At 52.5% G+C, this 21,340-nt stretch overlaps 1 protein-coding gene across 1 annotated transcript in view; it reads left to right on the top strand.

Moving 5' to 3' along the window:
- Positions 1-21,340, top strand: part of LOC146813699 (uncharacterized) — a 616,738-nt gene that overhangs the window by 342,472 nt on the left and 252,926 nt on the right. The window contains exon 6 of the mRNA XM_085610187.1: positions 4,386-4,488. Within this exon, the coding sequence (XP_085466313.1) occupies positions 4,386-4,488 (103 nt within the window). The remainder of the gene's footprint in view (positions 1-4,385; positions 4,489-21,340) is intronic.

The following is a 21,340-nucleotide window of genomic DNA, read 5'->3' on the forward strand; positions in this document are numbered from 1 at the left end:
AGGTGCTGCATTGGTCCTGATGGATAGGGGGATGTTGTTCCAGATCCTGGGTGCGGTGATGCTGCATTGGTCCTGATGGATAGGGAGATGTTGTTCCAGATCCTGGGTGCGGCGATGCTGCATTGGTCCTGATGGACAGGGAGATGTTGTTCCAGATCCTGGGTGCGGAGATGCTGCATTGGTCCTGATGGACAGGGAGATGTTGTTCCAGATCCTGGGTGCGGCGATGCTGCATTGGTCCTGATGGATAGGAAGATGTTGTTCCAGATCCTGGGTGTGGAGATGCTGCATTGGTCCTGATGGATAGGGAGATGTTGTTCCAGATCCTGGGTGCGGCGATGCTGCATTGGTCCTGATGGATAGGAAGATGTTGTTCCAGATCCTGGGTGCGGCGATGCTGCATTTGTCCTGATGGACAGGGAGATGTTGTTCCAGATCCTGGGTGCGGCGATGCTGCATTGGTCCTGATGGATAGGGAGATGTTGTTCCAGATCCTGGGTGCAGTGGTGCTGCATTGGTCCTGATGGACAGGGAGATGTTGTTCCAGATCCTGGGTGCAGTGGTGCTGCATTGGTCCTGATGGACAGGGAGATGTTGTTCCAGATCCTGGGTGCGGCGATGCTGCATTGGTCCTGATGGATAGGAAGATGTTGTTCCAGATCCTGGGTGCGGCGATGCTGCATTTGTCCTGATGGACAGGGAGATGTTGTTCCAGATCCTGGGTGCGGCGATGCTGCATTTGTCCTGATGGACAGGGAGATGTTGTTCCAGATCCTGGGTGCGGCGATGCTGCATTTGTCCTGATGGACAGGGAGATGTTGTTCCAGATCCTGGGTGCGGCGATGTTGCATTGGTCCTGATGGACAGGGAGATGTTGTTCCAGATCCTGGGTGCGGCGATGCTGCATTGGTCCTTATGGATAGGGAGATGTTGTTCCAGATCCTGGGTGTGGCGATGCTGCATTGGTCCTGATGGACAGGGAGATGTTGTTCCAGATCCTGGGTGCGGCGATGCTGCATTGGTCCTTATGGATAGGGAGATGTTGTTCCAGATCCTAGGTGCGGCGATGCTGCATTGGTCCTGATGGACAGGGAGATGTTGTTCCAGATCCTGGGTGCAGCGATGCTGCATTGGTCCTGATGGATAGGGAGATGTTGTTCCAGATCCTGGGTGCAGAGGTGCTGCATTGGTCCTGATGGACAGGGAGATGTTGTTCCAGATCCTGGGTGAGGCGATGCTGCATTGGTCCTGATGGATAGGGAGATGTTGTTCCAGATCCTGGGTGCGGCGATGCTGCATTGGTCCTGATGGACAGGGAGATGTTGTTCCAGATCCTGGGTGCGGCGATGCTGCATTGGTCCTGATGGATAGGGAGATGTTGTTCCAGATCCTGGGTGCGGCGATACTGCATTGGTCCTGCTGGATAGGGAGATGTTGGTCCAGATCCTGGGTGCGGCGATGCTGCATTGGTCGTGATGGATAGGGAGATGTTGTTCCAGATCCTGGGTGTGGAGGTGCTGCATTGGTCCTGATGGATAGGGGGATGTTGTTCCAGATCCTGGGTGCGGTGATGCTGCATTGGTCCTGATGGATAGCGAGATGTTGTTCCAGATCCTGGGTGCGGAGTTGCTGCATTGGTCCTGATGGACTGGGAGATGTTGTTCCAGATCCTGGGTGCGGCGATGCTGCATTGGTCCTGATGGATAGGGAGATGTTGTTCCAGATCCTGGGTGCGGCGATGCTGCATTGGTCCTTATGGATAGGGAGATGTTGTTCCAGATCCTGGGTGCAGAGATACTGCATTGGTCCTGATGGACAGGGAGATGTTGTTCCAGATCCTGGGTGCGGCGATTCTGCATTGGTCCTGATGGACAGGGAGATGTTGTTCCAGATCCTGGGTGCGGCGATGCTGCATTGGTCCTGATTGACAGGGAGATGTTGTTCCAGATCCTGGGTGCGGCGATGCTGCATTGGTCCTGATGGATAGGGAGATGTTGTTCTAGATCCTGGGTGCGGCTATGTCGCATTGGTCCTGATGGATAGGGAGATGTTGTTCCAGATCCTGGGTGCGGAGATGCTGCATTGGTCCTGATGGATAGGGAGATGTTGTTCCAGATCCTGGGTGAGGCGATGCTGCATTGGTCCTGATGGATAGGGAGATGTTGTTCCAGATCCTGGGTGCGGCGATGCTGCATTGGTCCTGATGGATAGGGAGATGTTGTTCCAGATCCTGGGTGCGGCGATGCTGCATTGGTCCTGATGGACAGGGAGATGTTGTTCCAGATCCTGGGTGCGGCGATGCTGCATTGGTCCTGATGGATAGGGAGATGTTGTTCCAGATCCTGGGTGCGGCGATACTGCATTGGTCCTGATGGATAGGGAGATGTTGTTCTAGATCCTGGGTGTGGAGGTGCTGCATTGGTCCTGATGGATAGGGGGATGTTGTTCCAGATCCTGGGTGCGGTGATGCTGCATTGGTCCTGATGGATAGGGAGATGTTGTTCCAGATCCTGGGTGCGGCGATGCTGCATTGGTCCTGATGGACAGGGAGATGTTGTTCCAGATCCTGGGTGCGGAGATGCTGCATTGGTCCTGATGGACAGGGAGATGTTGTTCCAGATCCTGGGTGCGGCGATGCTGCATTGGTCCTGATGGATAGGAAGATGTTGTTCCAGATCCTGGGTGTGGAGATGCTGCATTGGTCCTGATGGATAGGGAGATGTTGTTCCAGATCCTGGGTGCGGCGATGCTGCATTGGTCCTGATGGATAGGAAGATGTTGTTCCAGATCCTGGGTGCGGCGATGCTGCATTTGTCCTGATGGACAGGGAGATGTTGTTCCAGATCCTGGGTGCGGCGATGCTGCATTGGTCCTGATGGATAGGGAGATGTTGTTCCAGATCCTGGGTGCAGTGGTGCTGCATTGGTCCTGATGGACAGGGAGATGTTGTTCCAGATCCTGGGTGCAGTGGTGCTGCATTGGTCCTGATGGACAGGGAGATGTTGTTCCAGATCCTGGGTGCGGCGATGCTGCATTGGTCCTGATGGATAGGAAGATGTTGTTCCAGATCCTGGGTGCGGCGATGCTGCATTTGTCCTGATGGACAGGGAGATGTTGTTCCAGATCCTGGGTGCGGCGATGCTGCATTTGTCCTGATGGACAGGGAGATGTTGTTCCAGATCCTGGGTGCGGCGATGCTGCATTTGTCCTGATGGACAGGGAGATGTTGTTCCAGATCCTGGGTGCGGCGATGCTGCATTGGTCCTGATGGACAGGGAGATGTTGTTCCAGATCCTGGGTGCGGCGATGCTGCATTGGTCCTTATGGATAGGGAGATGTTGTTCCAGATCCTGGGTGCGGCGATGCTGCATTGGTCCTGATGGATAGGGAGAAGTTGTTCCAGATCCTGGGTGCGGCGATGCTGCAATGGTCCTGATGGACAGGGAGATGTTGGTCCAGATCCTGGGTGCGGAAATGCTGCATTGGTCCTGATGGATAGGGAGATGTTGTTCCAGATCCTGGGTGCAGAGATGGAAAAAGGCCTGCTGGCTCCTTTTTTCTTTTATAAACTTCTTACGGCCTGATTAAACTCTATGTAGTGTTTATCGCAGCTGGTAAATAACAATAGTCTATGGTTCGGTGTGCGCTAAATAACACCGTTTACAAGTTATTGGGTAATAACATGCAGATTTTGGTGTTTAACACACCAGAATCTGCATGATACGGTAGATACGGTACATATTTCAGCACGTTTGACCTGCCAAAATAGAATGAATGTTAAGCTATTTAACTCATTCGATAATTATCAAATGCGTTAAATAAAACCAAACTAATAATTCCGTCCTGTGCGTAAACAGAGGTTTACGCACAGGACGGAATGAACCTCCCAGAGACGCTGAGCTTGTCTGCCGGGTAGGCGGGGATGCTGGTCGTGCTGGCTTTATAAATGATGCCGCTGGTTTTGAAGATGATGCGGCCTGCAAGGGGAGTCAGTAGTAGTCTCTCGTCTCCTGGTTCTTCTAGTTAGTGAGTAACCAGGTGTGAACCAGTTGTGCCGCTTTGTCTTGACTGGTTCAGAGTTTTGGTGGAGCCTTCGAGGCGCCTCCGCCTCCTCACAGATTATGGGAAGTGCTTGGTTTCAATGCGGACTGCTGAGTTCAGCCTCAGAGAAAGGGATAGGAACCGGTTAAAACCACTTGAATGAAAATGTCAGTTACTTACAGCGCCTAGAGGCGAGGCTCCTGCGTGATGCTGCGACTAACTAACAAGATGAGGCGTGAAGGCGCACCCAAGCCATTAACTGACCAGCTGCTAATGTTTGTGAAGTGCAGCAACCTTGTGTGATGCCTTAGAAATATTAACGCAAGATATTTTTATACTCACAGACGGACGGACCAGTTGGAAAAATGCAGCAAACTCAGGATATTCTGATCTGGAAAAAAATGATGTGTGGGAACACGGCCCCGAAGGAGGAAGCCATTCTAAAGGGTAAGATTGCCCCCGTCTCTGCATCCTTACTCGCCATCTTTGGAGTAGAATGGGTGAACCTTGTCTCTGGTACCCACATCCTGCATGACTGTCTCTGGTACCCATATCCGGCACGGCTGTCTCTGGTACACACACCCTGCACGGCTGTCTCTGGTACCCACATCCTGCATGACTGTCTCTGGTACCCACATTCTGCATGGCTGTCTCTGGTACCCACTACCCACATACTGCATGGCTGTCTCTGGTCCCCATATCCGGCATGGCTGTCTCTGGTACCCACTACCCACATCCTGCATGGCTGTCTCTGGTCCCCACATCCGGCATGGCTGTCTCTGGTACCCACATCCGGCATGGCTGTCTCTGGTACCCACATCCGGCATGGCTGTCTCTGGTACCCACATCCGGCATGGCTGTCTCTGGTACCCACTACCCACATACTGCATGGCTGTCTCTGGTCCCCACATCTTGCACGGTTGTCTCTGGAACACACACCCTGCACGGCTGTCTCTGGTGCCCAAATCCTGCATGGCTGTCTCTGGTACCCGCATTCTGCATGGCTGTCTCTGGTACCTACTTCCTGCACAGCTGTCTCTGGTACCCACATCCTGCACAGCTGTCTCTGGTACCCACATCCTGCATGACTGTCTCTGGTACCCACATCCGGCATGGTTGTCTCTTGTACCCACATCCTGCATGGCTGTCTCTGGTCCCCACATCTTGGACGGTTGTCTCTGGTACACACACCCTACACGGCTGTCTCTGGTACCCACATCCTACATGCTAACTCTGGAACCCACATCCTGCATTGCTGCCTCTGGAACCCACATTCTGCATGGCTATCTCTGGTACCCACATCCTGCATGGCTGTCTCTGGAACCCACATCCTGCATGACTGTCTCTGGAACCCACATCCTGCATGGCTGTCTCTGGTACCCACATCCTGCATGACTGTCTCTGGAACCCACATCCTGCATGGCTCTCTCTGGTACCCACATCCTGCATGGCTGTCTCTGGTCCCCACATCTTGCACGGTTGTCTCTGGTACAAACATCCTGCACGGCTGTCTCTGGTACCCACATCCTACATGCTGTCTCTGGAACCCACATCCTGCATGGCTGCCTCTGGAACCCACATTCTGCATGGCTATCTCGGGTACCCACATCCTGCATGACTGTCTCTGGAACCCACATCCTGCATGACTGTCTCTGGAACCCACATCCTGCATGGCTGTCTCTGGTACCCACATCCTGCATGGCTCTGGTCTCTACATCGTGCATGGCTGTGGCTGTGGTCCCCACATCCTGCACAGCTGTCTCTGGTACCTACATCCTGCACAGCTGTGTTTCTGGTCCCCCCCATCCTGCATGGCTGTCTCTGGTTGCTACATCCTTCACAGCAGTCTCTGGGACTCACATCCTGCACAACTGTGTTTCTGGTCCCCCCCATCCTGCATGGCTGTCTCTGGTAGCTACATCCTGCACAGCTGTCTCTGGTACCTACATCCCGTTCAACTGTGTTTCTGCCCCCCCCCCCCCATCCTGCATGACTTTCTCTGGGATTCACATCCTGCACAACTGTGTTTCTTGTCCCCCCCATCCTGCACGACTGACTCTGGTACCCACATTGTACAAGGCTGTCTCTGGTTCAAGAGAGGGGCCCTGCAGTTTGAGATGTGACCACCTGAATGCAAATGTTAGTGAATTTGCTTTAGTTCCAAAGATGCTTTTTGTTGTTTGAGGGAGCCTTGGCGGTCAAACGTAATGCCCAGATGTTTGCCCGAGTTTACTGTTTCAACTTTTCGCTTCCTAATGGACCCTGCTTGTTTTATTCTTTTTCGATCGATTATCAGGATATTGGATTTGTCCAAATATATTTGCAGGGTGTGGGTGTTCGTGTAAGTCCCCGGCTCGCCCAGTACCCGCTGTAGACTGGTCGCCATTGGGTATCTTCTGCGGATGGTAGAGCGAGTAAATGCAGCTGAGGTTCTTCTGGTGGATGGGAGTTCACTTCTTCTGGGGCCTCTCTCAGATCTGCTGTGAAAGGATCAGACAGGGCGGGGCCGGTTCCCAGTCCCGCTTCAGCCCCTTTGAAATGTGAGTTGTTTGGGGGCCAGCACGCTGGTCCCCAGTTTTTATCCTAACCCATGTGTTTGTGTAGAACAGTTGACCAGGCCTCAGACTCTGGGGAGAGATGGACCTTTGTGATCATGTGGACCATAGCACTAGTCTAGAGACTGTCTCAAGCCAATTTAAAATCGATGGAGCGGTCATACAATGCTGTTTTTATAGTTTTCGACCCCAATACCGATGGAGTGGTGATGCTCCCGCTCCAATCCCACCTCGAAAGCCAGTTTGGGTGGGAGGGATTATCCTCCAATGATGAATCCAATCTACATCTTGCAGGATAGAATTGAAAATATGTGGCCTCACTATGTAGTGAGGCGAGCAGCCTACAGTTTGAGGAGTTAGTAGGACCTCCCTTTCCATAAATAGACTGCGAGCTTCTGCCGCGCCAAGAATCCGGCATTGACTATAGAGGCATTCGCTGAAAGTTTGGCAATCAGGGCTGACCCCAAAAAGGGGTTTATTTTAAAGAGTGCTGCAGTCCTTCTCCCATCTTCTGTGATGGTTTTGATCTCTTTGCCTGGTTTCCATTCCTCTGGTGCTTCTGTCGCTTGATAATGTGTTCATTGGTTGTGGATGGGCGCTTCAGTTTTATTAGTGTTGTGAATGATTAAAGATATCTGATAACTGTCAGAATTAATAGTATATATATTTAGGAGAGTAGGATCTGCTTCACATGGGTACCCCCACTTTTTGCTGGTGTTTCACTGTTATTCGACCTTAGTCTGGCTGTGGCCCTGCTAATCAGGGTCCCAGCCTAGCTGCTTCTTGTGAGAAGTTGGCCTTATATATGCTGTCCACTAGTTCTAGTGGGCACCTTGTATCAGTCCAAACAACCTCTTATGGTGATTGGTTAAAGTCAACATTATGTGAAAGCTATCATTGTTCAAAATGATGCATCTGAATTGGGGGTTGGGGCTGTGTTATCACAACTGAATGATGAAGGTCAAGACCAGCCAGTAGCTTTCATAAGCAGAAGGCTGACCCCTAGAGAGAAACGTTGGTCAGCCATTGAGAGGGAGGCCTTTCCTGTGGTTTGGGCTCTGAAGAAGTTGAGGCCATACTTGTTTGGTACTCACTTCCTTGTTCAGACAGACCATAAGCCCCTCTTATGGCTAAAACAAATGAAGGGTGAAAACCCCAATCTGCTTAGGTGGTCCATTTCCCTACAGGGGATGGACTTTACAGTGGAACATAGACCTGGGAGTAGCCATGCCAATGCAGATGGACTCCCTAGGTATTTCAACTTAGAACATGAAGACTCAACTGGTCAAGGTTAGTTTAATGTCCCTGCGTTTTTTTTTTGGGGGGGGGGGTTGTGTAGGAGAGTAGGATCTGCTTCACATGGGTACCCCCACTTTTTGCTGGTGTTTCACTGTTTTTCGACCTTTGTCTGGCTGTGGCCCTACTAATCAGGGCCCCAGCCTAGCTGCTTCCTCTCTAAAATGGTTTCCATGTACATTAGGTACATATCTAATTGGAATCTGGAGTGCCTCCTTATAAGCCCCTAGTATATGGTCAGAGGCCTACCAGGGGCTGAAGCATGTATTATGCCACCCCTGGGAAGCACTCCAAAATGGCACCACAGGTCTGCTACTTCAGCCTGGGTAGGGTGGTGCATGCACCCCTTACAGGGGTATAGGCTACGTATATCACTACCATTGCACACACATATAAAACCTATAACTCACTCCTATGGCAAGCCTTAACAATCCTGAAGGCAGAGTGCTTGGTTTTTATGTGAGAGGGTGCCCCTGCATGAGCAGAGCCCCTCTGCAGCGTTCGGAGTACCTCCTCTGATGCTGTTTGTGGTGCAGCCTGACCATATACTCTTAAGTGCATTATAACCTTGCGGTAAATGCTAACTTTGGGCTGGCTGCACGGAAACATGAAGTGTTTGGTGTCAAATGCTTTGAAATACTACCCCCCGCCAGTTCTGGCAGCGGGGTAGCATTCCACCCTTCTAGAGGGAGAGACATGTTCACACTGGTCTACCAGGTAAAGACTTTCTAAAGCCCTGGCATCACAAAATGGATGCCACCGCCACAGACACGGGTCTGGCCTCCTGCTGCTGACCGAAACTCCGGCAGGGGATGCCTGGACAATAGGTTTCCTGTCAAAGGGAGGTGTAACCACCTCCCCAGACAGGCAGATGTGTATTGGGGCTGGGCGGGATCACTCTCTAGTGCTTTGAAGTCCTGCACTTGGGGCACACTTGGTGTTCCTGTGCATAGTCCAGTTCAAACCGGTTGCAGGGTCTACCTGCCCCAGCTCTGGCGCGAAACTGGACAAAGGAAATGGGTGTAACCACCCCTCTTTCCAAACCCTCCCATAGGTGGGTCCCTAGAGTATGTCCAACCCCCAAACTTAGTATAAATATGGGAACCCAGTCCTAGCGACTTTAGATTACCCTGGACGAAACTCTGCAACATATATCCTGGATCTTTGACGTTCTATTTCAACTAGAGGACTGAAGAAATCTCCCTTGGGGTCAAGGAGTGACTCCCCTGCTTGGCAGGCACCAAAGAAGCAACTGTCCGGTCTGCAATTCTGAAGCTCCCGCCAGATGCCGAAGTCTCTGCATCCCAAGAGGTGGATTTCCAGACTTCCCCAAGGCTACCCTGAGTCCACCGCAAAGCTGAGGCCCGTGGCTATCGTGGGTGATGTGGAACCGTGACCCCTGGACACCATGATCTTTTGCTGATCCATCATTTTCCTGGTCTTCCTCAAAGTTGTGCTTTGGGCTCCGAGTAGCCCCGGCCTTGAGCATCTCCTGCACCGAAGATATCTGGCCTCCACTCCACGAGTGACCTGTGGGCCAGTTTCAAGTGCGACCACTCGAGGCTCCTTCGTGTTTGCTAGCCCGTTGGCTAGTGGGTCCCCACGAAGGCGACTCCTCTTCTGATTGGGCTTTCCCGGTTGCTCCAGACGTGCACCGACCTACCCTCGCTGGGTGAGTCCCCCATACCTTGATGGTCTGCACCGACATCCTTTTTCTATTTCCTCGTGTCTGCAGTTGCCAAGGCTTGTTGGGTCCAATCCGGTCGCCGACACCGCAGCACTCAACAGATTTTGTGGGACAGCTCGAATCCAGCTCCTGGTTGCAGTCGACGCCTCCTGGACCTCGTGGCTGAAGAATCAAGACACCCGTCAACTCACCTGTAGCACCCGACATCTGTGGGCATTGGACTATCGTGCCCCTGGTCACTGGCAAGTGACCCAGACTCCGTCCCCTCTGCTTTCAGTTTCCTTCCATCCTCGATCCAGGCGTGGATCTCTCCGGACACTTCTCCTCTTCATGGCAGCAGTTCTTTGCCAGCTTCCATTGAAAACAGCGACCCGCCCGACACCAAAAGACACCTATGCACCCGGCTTCCCTGGGTGAGGTAACTCGAGTACTCCGGTGCTCCCGTGGGTGTTGGCCCTAGACACCTCTAAGTCCAAAAGGGTTCATTCGTAGTCATCCTCTAAGTGTCCTTAAACTCTTAATTTCCAACCGCGACTTTCCCCATAGACCTTAAGGGCGATTCGCGGCTGTGTTCTCACACTGCACGTGTCCCCCGTTGGTCCCCTGTGCCACTACCATGGGTGGTTCCTTGTGATCCAAGCACTTCTACAGGCTCTAGGCCTTGTGTCTAGTTCAGTCGTGGTTCTTATACCACTTTATTGGTATATGGTTTGGTACGCCCCTAGGGCCCAAACGTGTATTTGTGCTTTTACTGTTGAATACTGACTTGTAACTTAAGTACTTCGAACTCCAGCCTCATAAAGGGACTAGAGGGGTGTGTTTTATATTAAATACATATATTTTAAATATATACCTGGTGTGGTTGTCCTTTCATTTGATCATTCAAGAGATTATAGACTGGTAAAACAAGCTGGTTTACATTCCTTCAAGACTTAGCCTGAAGGCTGCTCTCCATAGCTACCACTAGGATAGCTTTCAATAAAGGTTGTCTTTAACCTATCACCATAAGGGATTGTTTGGACTGGTACAAGGTGCCCACTAGAACTAGTGGACAGCATATACCAGGCCAACTTCTCACAATATAGAGTGAACAAAGAGAATGCAGTTGTTTTCGTAATATTTTGCTTCCCTAGCGAGAAGTGCTACCGTGCCTCTCGGTCGGAGAGGCTTCGGAACAGATCTGAGTGCCTCACCTGCAGGCATCAAGCCACTGGTTCCAAAGCTTGTTGTGAGCATGTTTGCTTGCGGTCAGCGCTGCATGCTTATATTCTTTAGTAACATTTCTAGTTTTAAACAGCCGTGGTTGATCCCAGGGGCTTCTTGTTAATGATTTTGACTTCGCTTGAGTTACAGGAGTTTGTTGTGATTTTGTGTTACGTACCTTTCTCAAATTGTTTTTTACTTTTAGTCAAAGGTTGAAAAGATAAGTTCTGCACAAAGCAGCACACATTGAAGTTTCAAATCGCCATTTGTGATTGTTTATGTGCAGGAAGGGACACCTTCTGCACATAAACAATTATTTTCTCTATGCAGACACCCTTGACTATGCTGCAAGGGTGCCTCTGTTGGCGCTAGGCAGCTTAGTTTAGCGCCAGCACTGAGAGAACATAGGGATGTGCCGTATCTTTGTAAATACGGCTCATGCCCGTGTTTTGCGAATGGCGGAGCATGGCATTGGCATTTTGTGCTTAATGCCACGCCCTCCTATTCCCTTGTAAATATGCCCCTCAGTGCTTTACCTGATTTGTTGAATGAGGATTAAGGTAGGCCAGGGCGAGTGTGAAGTTTGTCACAATGATTAAAATACGATGCTTGATCCGTATTAGGACAGAATTGTGACTAATTCTCTGGACTTGATTTGACGTCTGTAGAAATGTAGGGCCAGTTGGGTTCATTCGATCGGGGTAGAGATCGTGTTGCCTTTATGTTCAGCTTGCAGCGTTGTGTTGGAAAATTCCTTTGCTTTTTCTGCTGTTGTCGGATTTGTGAGCGACGGGTCTGTCTTTGAGGCTCCAGTTGGAGAAGGCACGTTGCCTCTGGTTGCACCAAGTGGTCCTGGTGGGAGGATTCTTCTGCCGGGCTCAGGTAGAACTCATTCATCTTCCTTGAGCCTCGGTCAGTGACTGATGGTTTGACTATACTTCCTCCCCCAGCTGATCTGCTTGTAGCAATTGTGTTTCCTTTTGTTGCTGAGTAGAGGATTAAGCTCTCAGTTCAAGCGTCCTGAGCTCATTCTTGGTTTAGTAAATTGATAGCTGACTAGTTGTCTTTAAGAGAAGTTGTGAATTATTGGGTGCACAATTAGACACAGTGTTTGCAGCTTCTTTGATTTGCTGCTGAAGTGCGCTCTCTTTTGCTTTGGGCATTGTATGTTCCTCCCCGCCAGCCACCAACACTCCAAGTCCGCTTGTTTGTGCAACCCTCCCCTCGCAATCCTTGGCCACCCCTTGAATCGTCCAACTCACCAGGAGGGGTTAGAATGTTGGTCACGCGCCTATCTTCAAGCTGAGAATCATTGTCACTGCCACAACCTCCACTTCCAGTGAGGTGAACTCCAGTAACACCAGCGCCAATGGTGTGGGCTGCTATAGCATCAGCCTTCTCTTAGGAGTCCTAGCAGGGCCGCAGGGCTGCATGCCACACCAGGGCTGCCTTCCACAGGTGTCTGCTGCCACCACTGTGCAGGCCAGAGCACAATCTCCCCCCCCCCCCCGGAGCTTTGAGCCCAGGAAGTCACCTGACCATCCACCATGAACTCAGGCTGAGACATGGGGTAGGCCGACACCAGGCAGACTGTGGCAGTGTCCTCCCTGAGAACAAATGCACACCTGGCCCCTTCTGCAGCACGACCACACACCCACCACTCATCTGCTAAAGTCCACCTAAGGGTAAGATGACCAGACTCCTTGTGGCGGGCTGCCGACCAGCCGACCATGTATACAGGTCTTGCTCAATAGCACGCTCAGTTTCTCAGCCCCTTAGCGCCCTCTGTGACCATTGGATATTCTTGAGATCCCAAAAGTCAGAGACCATGCTAGAGAGCCGTGCACTGGGAGCTGACACCCCCTCCCCCCCCCCCACTCAACCACCAGGTAAGATGAGATGCAACCAAGCCTGGGTGTAGTGTTAGGCACTGGTCAGGCAGAAAGGTGGCCTCCTCACAGAGCCCCTTAAAAGAGCAGCCAAACCACCAAACTACTGAACTGCCATCACACTGCTTTGCATCCTGCCAAGCTGCTGTTGCACTGCATTGTGTCCTACCGAGCTGCTGTTGCACTGAGTTGCATCCTGCTGAGCTGCTGTTGCACTGAATTGCATTCCGCCAAGCTGCTGTTGCACTGAGTTGCATCCTGCAATCAATCAATCAATCAATCAATCATAACAATTGCAAAGCGCACTACTCACCCGTGAGGGTCTTAAGGCGCTGGGGGAGGAAGAAGCTACTGCTGGAATAGCCAGGTCTTGAGTAGTCTTCTGAAGGCTAGCAGGTCCTGGGTCTGCCGTAGGAGGATGGGGAGGGTGTTCCAGGTCTTGACGGCGAGGTGGGAGAATGATCTGCCGCCGAAGGTCGCTCTATGGATGCAGGGTACGGTGGCGAGGGCACGGTCGGTGGAGTGGAGCTCGTGGTTGGGGGTGTGGAAGGTGAGTCGTCTGTTGAGGTATGCTGGTCCAGAGTTGTGGAGAGCCTTGAGTCCGTGGGTGAGGAGCTTGAAGGTGATCCACTTGTTGACGGGAAGCCAGTGCAGGTCTCTCAGGTGGAGTGTGATGTGGCTGTGCCGGGGGCTGTCGAGGATCAGGCGTGCAGAGGCATTCTGAATACATTGTAGTCGTTTCAGGAGTTTGGGCCGAGGTTCCTGCGTAGAGGGTGTTACCGTAGTCCAACCTGTTGCTGACGAGTGCCTGGGTGACCGTTCTTGTCTCGGTGGGGATCCACCTATAGATCTTGCGGAGCATGCGGAGGGTGTTGAAGCAGAAGGACGAGACGACGTTGACCTGCTTTGCCATGGAGAGAGTAGAGTCAAGGATGAACCCCCGGTTGTGTGCATGGTCAGTGGGTGTTGAGGCTGCTCCCAGTGCGGTCGGCCACCAGGAGTCGTCCCAGGCTGAGGGGGTGGAGCTGAGGATGAGGACCTCTGTCATGTCCGAGTTCAGCTTCAGATAGCTGTTCTTCATCCACTCGGCGACGGCTTTTATTCCTTCGTGGAGGTTGGTTTTGGAGGTGAGGGGGTCTTTGGTCAGGGATAGGATCAGCTGGGTGTCGTCGGTGTAGGAGATGATGTTGAGGTCATGTAGTCGGGCGACGTGGGCAAGCGGTGCCATGTAGATGTTGAACAGTGTCGGGCTGAGGGATGAGCCCTGGGGTATGCAGCAGATGATCTCGGTGGCTTTGGAGCGGAAAGGGGGAGGCGGACGCTCTGGGTTCTGCCAGAGAGGAAGGAGGTGGTCCAGTCCAGGGCCTTGTCTCGGATCCCAGCGTCGTGTAGGCATGTGCGTAGGGTGCGGTGGCAGACAGAGTCGAAGGCGGCTGACAGGTCCGGGAGGATGAGGGCCGCGGTTTCGCCGTTGTCCAGCAGGGCCCTGATGTCATCGGTGGTGGTGATGAGTGCAATTTCGGTGCTGTGGTTGCTGCGGAACCTGGACTGGGACGGGTCCAGTATGCTGTTCTCCTCGAGGTAGCGAGTTAGTTGTCGGTTGACGGTCTTCTCGATGACCTTCGCCGGGAACAGGAGCAGGGAGATGGGCCGGAAGTTCTTGAGGTCCTTGGGGTCAGCTCTGGGTTTTTTGAGCAAGGCGTTGATCTCGGCGTGCTTCCAGCTCTCCGGGAAGGTCGCTGTTTCCAAGGAGATGTTGATGGCTTTACGGAGATGGGGTGTGATGGTGGCGCTGGCTTTGTTGAAGATGTGGTGTGGGCATGGGTCTGACGAGGATCCGGAGTGGATGGTGTTCATGATTTTGATGGTGTCGTCGTCGCTTATTTTGGTCCAGGAGAGCAGGTGATCGGTGCGGATGGTGGCCGTGGGGATGGAGGTCTCAGTGGTTGTCGGGGTGGTCGTGACGTTGAGGCTGTTGTGGATGTCTGCAATCTTGCGATGGAAGAAGGTGGCAAGGGAGTCGCACAGGTCTTGCGAGGGTGGGATGTCGTTGGTGTTGGAGCTGGGGTTGGAGAGTTCCTTCACGATGTTGAAGAGCTCTTTGCTGTTGTGTGCAGTGTTGTCTAGGCGGTCTATGAAGGGGGCCCTTTTGGTGGATCTGATGAGGTGATGGTGTCTGCGGGTGGCGTTCTTGTGGGCTGTGTAGTTGTCCGGTGTCGGTTCACGGTGCCATTTCCTCTCTAGTTTTCTGCATGTTTTCTTGGAGGCCTGGAGGTCCTCGTTGAACCAGCTGGCTTTCTTGCTGGTGTGTCTGTTGGAGGGTTTCTTGATCTAGGCGAGGGTGTTGGCGCAGTCGTCGATCCACTGTCTGAGGTTGCGGGCGGGGTCGGTGGGGTAGGTGGGTGGGCTCCTGGCGAGGGTGGTGGTTAGTTGGTCCTCGGTGACCTTGCTCCAGCAACGGCAGGTGATCTGTTGGGTGCGGTGGTGAGTGGTGGGTTTCCGGAAGGTGAAGTGAATGCAACGATGGTCTGTCCAGTGGAGTTTGGTGGTGTGGCTGAAGGAGACGTGGGAGCTTGCATAGAAGATGGGGTCAAGCGTGTGCCCTGCAGAGTGGGTGGGTGTTGTGACGAGCTGCCTGAGCCCGAGGTTGGTGAGTTTGTCGATCAGGGTGGTGGAGTTGCTGTTGTTGTTGTTCTCGAGGTGGAAGTTCAGGTCCCCGAGGAAGATGTAGTCTGTGGAGGCGAGGGCATGTGTGCTGACGAAGTCGGCGATGGAGTCACCGAACTGTGGCCGGGGTCCGGGGGGTCTGTAGATGAGGGTACCTCTGAGGGTGGTGTTGGGATCGTTGTGGATCTGGAAGTGCAGGTGTTTGGCAGTGCTGAGGGTGTCATCGGTGTTGGTCGAGACTCTGAGAGTGTTCCTGTGACTCCTCCTCCTGTTCCGTTGGTGCGGTCCCTGCGGGTGATCTTGTAGCCGTCCAGGATGGCTATGGCGATGTCGGGTGCCGAGGAGGGGTTCAGCCAGGTCTCTGTCAGGAAGGCGACATCTGGGGTGTTGGAGTCGAGTAGGTCCCAGAGCTCAACGCCATGTTTGCGGGCGGAGCGGGTGTTGAGAAGAATTCATCTGAGGTGGTTGCATTCTTCCCGGTGGGCGGGTTGGGGGGACGGATGCTGGTGAAGCTGCAGTTCCGGCAGGAGAAGGGTCCTTGGGTGCGCTTCGGGGCAGCCAGGAAGCAGGTGTGTGATCGTCCGGTGTTGAGCGCATGGAGGGTGCTGTCATCGTAGCGGAGACGGGCATCATGGCGTTTGCGGGGGCCAGGGGGTCTGGCGCTGGGCAAGGTCCAGGCGCGGACGGGCGCAGACAGGCACAGACGGGCTTGCCTTAGGCGCGACTTCGGCGTGCCAGCGGCGCGTCCGCTGCACGACCGCACAGTGGTCGCCATTTGAAGGGGAGGGGGGAGGGGGGAGGGGGGAAGGATGATCAGCTGGGAGGTGGGAGGGGAAGGGTCAGGGATAGCGGCGATAATGGCGGGAAATACGAGGGGGAGCAGAAGGGAAACAAGGAAAAGAAAAGTACAGTGGCAGACAGGTAGTTAGAATAAAGAATACAATAACCAGAACAGAAGCAGAGAACCAGAACAGAGGGTAAGCAGGCTCGAACCCTGCACAGGAGGGCTGGCTGGGCACGAGGCGGCGCAGATCACCGCTGAGCTGCTGGGGAGCTGGTGGGGGGAGTGAGATCCGTGGACCAAGGTCTGAGGACTGCTGCTGCTGTTGCACTAAATGGCATCCTGCCGAGCTGCCATCATACTGTGTCGCATCCTGCCGAGCTGCCATTGCACTGTGTTGCATCCTGCCGAGCTGCTGTTGCATTGAGTTGCATCCTGATGAGCTGTTGGTGTACTGCGTTGCGACGGCTGAGCTGCTGTTGTAGTGAGTTGCATCCTGCCGAGCTGCCGTCCCACTGCGTTGGGTCGAGCTGAGCTGCAGGCCCACTGCGTTGGGTCCTGTCGAGCTGCCATTGCACTGTGTTGCATCCTGCCGAGTTGTCCTGCCTGGATTCAGTGCACAGCGTACTATGAAAAAACCACAGAGATTCCCCTTGTGGAGCTAGCATTTGCTTGCCCTGCCTGGATCCAGCGCACAGTGTATTATGAAGAGACCACAGAGATTCCCCGGGTGGTGCTAGCATTCTCTTGTCCTGCCTGGATCCCGCGCACAGCGTACTATGAAGGGACCACAGAGATTCTCCGTGTGGTGCTAGCATTCGCTTGTCCTGCCTGGACCCAGCGCACAGCGTACTATGAAGAGACCTCAGAGATTCCCAGCTGGTGCTAGCATTCGCTTGTCCTGCCTGGATCCAGTGCACAGCGTACCAGGAAGAGACCACAGAGAATCCCCGGGTGGTGCTATCATTTGCTTGTTCTGCCTGGATCCAGCGCACAGCGTACTATGAAGGGACCACAGAGATTCCCTGTACAGTGCTAGCATTTGCTTGTCCTGCCTGGATCCAGCGCTCAGCGTACTATGAAGAGACCACAGAGAATCCCCGGGTGGTGCTAGCATTTGCTTGCCCTGCCTGGATCCAGCACACAGCGTACTATGAAGAGACCACAGAGAATCCCCGGGTGGTGCTAGCATTCTCTTGTCCTGTCTGGATCCAGTGCACAGAGTACTATGAAGAGACCACAGAAATTCCCGTGTGGTGCTAGCATTTGCTCGTCCTGCCTGCATAAATGCACAGCGTACCATGAAGAGACCACAGAGAATCCCGGGTGGTGCTAGCATTTGCTTGTACAGCCTGGATCCAGCGCACAGCGTTCTATGAAGAGACCACAGAGATTCCCGGGTGGTGCTAGCATTTGCTCGTCCTGCCTGGATAAACGCAAAGCGTACCATGAAGAGACCACAGAGAATCCCGGGTGGTGCTAGCATTTGCTTGTACTGCCTGGATCCAGCGCACAGCGTTCTATGAAGAGACCACAGAGATTCCCGGGTGGTGCTAGCATTCGCTTGTCCTGCCTGGATCCAGCGCACAGCGTTCTATGAAGAGACCACAGAGATTACCTGTGTAGTGATAGCATTTGCTCGTCCTGCCTGGATCCAGCACACAGTGTACTATGAAGAGACCACAGAGATTCCCGGGTGGTGCTAGCATTTGCTTGTCCTGCCTGCATCCAGCGCACATGTTGCCACTAGTGGTAAACCTGCAGGCGGGTCCCACAGAAGGCGCTGGATTACCCAGCTACCACTAATGTCACTTGAAGGTGAGGTTGAGATTCACCACAGACAGCACTGTCCAGGTCTTCTGATATTGTGCCAGTGCACCAGTAACAAGGTGAGATCTCTTGCAAGCACTTGGGGTTCTTTCACACAGCATCGCAGCAATCCTGCGCACAGGTTCAACAGCACTGTGTGCTGCTCCTAGCTTTTAAGTTAATGCATAAACTATGGATGCTAAAAGCGGTACATCATATGTGCCCAAGGACTGGGCCATTCTCCTGTTGGCACCCCGACAGTAGCTTCTAGACCAATGTGAAGTGAGAATCACCACTGAACCTCAGAGTGATTCAATCATTTACAATGACCTGAGATGTTAAACTCTGAGATTTGGACTTTCTCTGAGTATGAGTCTGTAAGGATGCCTTTAGTGCACGGCGAGGGTAAGTATGTTGTTTTACCTCATCCATTGGAGCCTGAACTCTCCCCTCTCTTCTCAGTCCTGCATCTACCCATGAATAGGTAAGACCAGCGGACACCTGGAGCCTCCCCTCTTTCCTCAGTCCTAGATCTACACAGGTAGGGCTGACAGGCACCTGGACACTCCCCTCTGTTTTGAGCCCTATCTACACACCAAGAGGTAGGACTGACCGGCACCTGGACACTCCCTTCTGTCCTCAGTCTTAGGTCTATACACCAAGATGCAGGACTGACAGGTGCCTGGAGCCTCCCCTCTTTCCTCAGCCCTAGATCTACACACCAAGAGGTAGGACTGACCGGCACCTGGACACTCCCTTCTGTCCTCAGTCTTAGGTCTACACACCAAGATGCAGGACTGACAGGTGCCTAGACCCTCCGCTCCGTCTTGAGTCCTATCTACACACCAAGAGGTAGGACTGACCGGCACCTGGACTCTCCCCTCTGTCCTCAGTCTTAGGTCTACACACCAAGATGCAGGACTGACAGGTGCCTGGAGCCTCCCCTCTTTCCTCAGCCCTAGATCTACACACCAAGAGGTAGGACTGACCGGCACCTGGACTCTCCCCTCTGTCCTCAGTCTTAGGTCTACACACCAAGATGCAGGACTGACAGGTGCCTGGAGCCTCCCCTCTTTCCTCAGCCCTAGATCTACACACCAAGAGGTAGGACTGACAGGCACCTGGACACTCCCTTCTGTCCTCAGTCTTAGGTCTACACACCAAGATGCAGGACTGACAGGTGCCTGGAGCCTCCCCTCTTTCATCAGCCCTAGATTTACACACCAACAGGTAGGACTGACATGCACCTGGACACTCCCCTCTGTCTTGAGTCCTATCTACACACCAAGAGGTAGGACTGACCGGCACCTGGACTCTCCCCTCTGTCCTCAGTCTTAGGTCTACACACCAAGATGCAGGAATGACAGGTGCCTGGAGTCTCCCCTCCGTCTTGAGTCCTTTCTACACACCAAGAGGTAGGACTGACAGGCACCTTGTCACTCCCCTCTGTACTCAGCCCTAGATCTACACATCAAGAGGTAGGACTGACCGGCACCTGGACACTCCCTTCTGTCCTCAGTCTTAGGTCTACACACCAAGATGCAGGAATGACAGGTGCCTAGACCCTCCCCTCCGTCTTGAGTCCTATCTACACACCAAGAGGTAGGACTGACAAGCACCTGGACACTCCCCTCTGTACTCAGTCCTAGATCTACACATCAAGAGGCAGGACTGACATCTCCTGAAGTTGTTTGTCTTCAATCCTTGATCTGGGGGTGCTGTTAGGAACCTTCCAATCTTAAAGGCCAGGCAGACTTGATTACCGGTCAGGACCACTGACTGCAGATTGGTTCATGGAAAACACCTCACATCCAACATCCATCTATTTACTCCATTCTTCAAAAGGGTTCAATGAAGATCAAAAACTGTAAGAATAAGAATGGCTTACTCTCATCCAGAAATATGCCTATTGCCCATCATGTATGAATGCAATACTACCTATGAGGTCTAGTAATGGCCACACTGCACGCAGTAGGGCTGACTAGTAAGTGACACACTGTACACAGTAAGGCTGGCTAGTAAGGGACACACTGCACACAATGAGGCTGGCTAGTAAGGGACACGCTGCACACAATGAGGCTGGCTAGTAAGGGACACACCCACACAGTAAGGCTGGCTATTAAGGGACACACCGTACACAGTAAGGGTGTCTAGTAAGGGCCACACTGCACAAAGTAAGTCTGGCTAGTAAGGTGCACACCGCATACAGTAAGGCTGGCTAGTAAGGGACACACTGCACACAGTAAGGCTGGCTAGTAAGGGACACACTGCACACAGTAAGGCTGACTAGTAATGGACACACTGCACACAGTGAGGCTGACTAGTAATGACCACATTGCACACAGTAATGCTGGCTAGTAAGGGACACACTGTACACAGTGATACTGGCTAGTAAGGGACACACTGCACACAATGAGGCTGGCTGGTAAGGGACACACTCCATACAGTGAGGCTGGCTAGTAAGGGACACACTGCACACAGTGAGGCTTACTAGTAATGACCACATTGCACACAGTTAGGCTAGCTAAGAAGGGTCACACTGCAGAACGTAAGTCTGGGTAGTAAGGAGAACACCGCATACAGTAAGTCTGGCTAGTAAGAACACACTGCACACAGTAAGGCTGACTAGTAATGACCACATTGCACACAAGAAAGAGCACTGATCGAAACAGCCTCCTACATTTCAATAGCCATCATCCCAAATCACTCAAAGAAAACTTACCTTTTGGACAATTCCTGAGGATAAGAAGGAATTGCAGCAGAGTGCATGATTTCAAAGTTGAATCCGAGATCCTTGCTACAAATTTGGCAGCTAGAAACTATCCACCTAAGAGTATTGCAACTGCAAAAAAACGTGCACGCAACAACAACAGAGATGCACTTTTGGAACCCAAAATCGCGAGGGTGGCTGAGACAGAGACACTCACTTGCGTCACTACCTTCACACCCATCTCCAATAAACTTACCAAAGTCCTGAAAAAACACTGGGGCATCCTCAATACAGGGTCTCTCAATCTAGCACAACTACGTTTTGCATTCAAACGTTCAAGAAATCTTAGAGATATGCTTATTAGGACGAGGCCTAAACCCCAACCTACCATTAGACAGACAACACTCTGGCAGCTACCAAAAGTCATTGGTCATTACCCCTGTGGTTCATGTACAGCCTGCGCTTTCACTTCTGTACAGAAGACAATCACACTAAACGGTACATTTTTCTGGGAAACCACACCAATTGCAATACAGCTAATTGTATTTACTTAATCACTTGCCCATGTGAGCTTTACTACGTGGGCATGACTACTCGACCTATCAAGTTACGTAGCTCAGAGCACCGCAGCAATTTTCGCTGCCACAGGAACAACACAAAAATGTGTGCTCATTTTTTGGAAAAAGAACATTCTCCTGATTC

This window comes from Triturus cristatus, chromosome 6 (assembly GCF_964204655.1).
Source record: "Triturus cristatus chromosome 6, aTriCri1.1, whole genome shotgun sequence".
NCBI classification, from domain to species: Eukaryota; Metazoa; Chordata; class Amphibia; order Caudata; family Salamandridae; genus Triturus; species Triturus cristatus.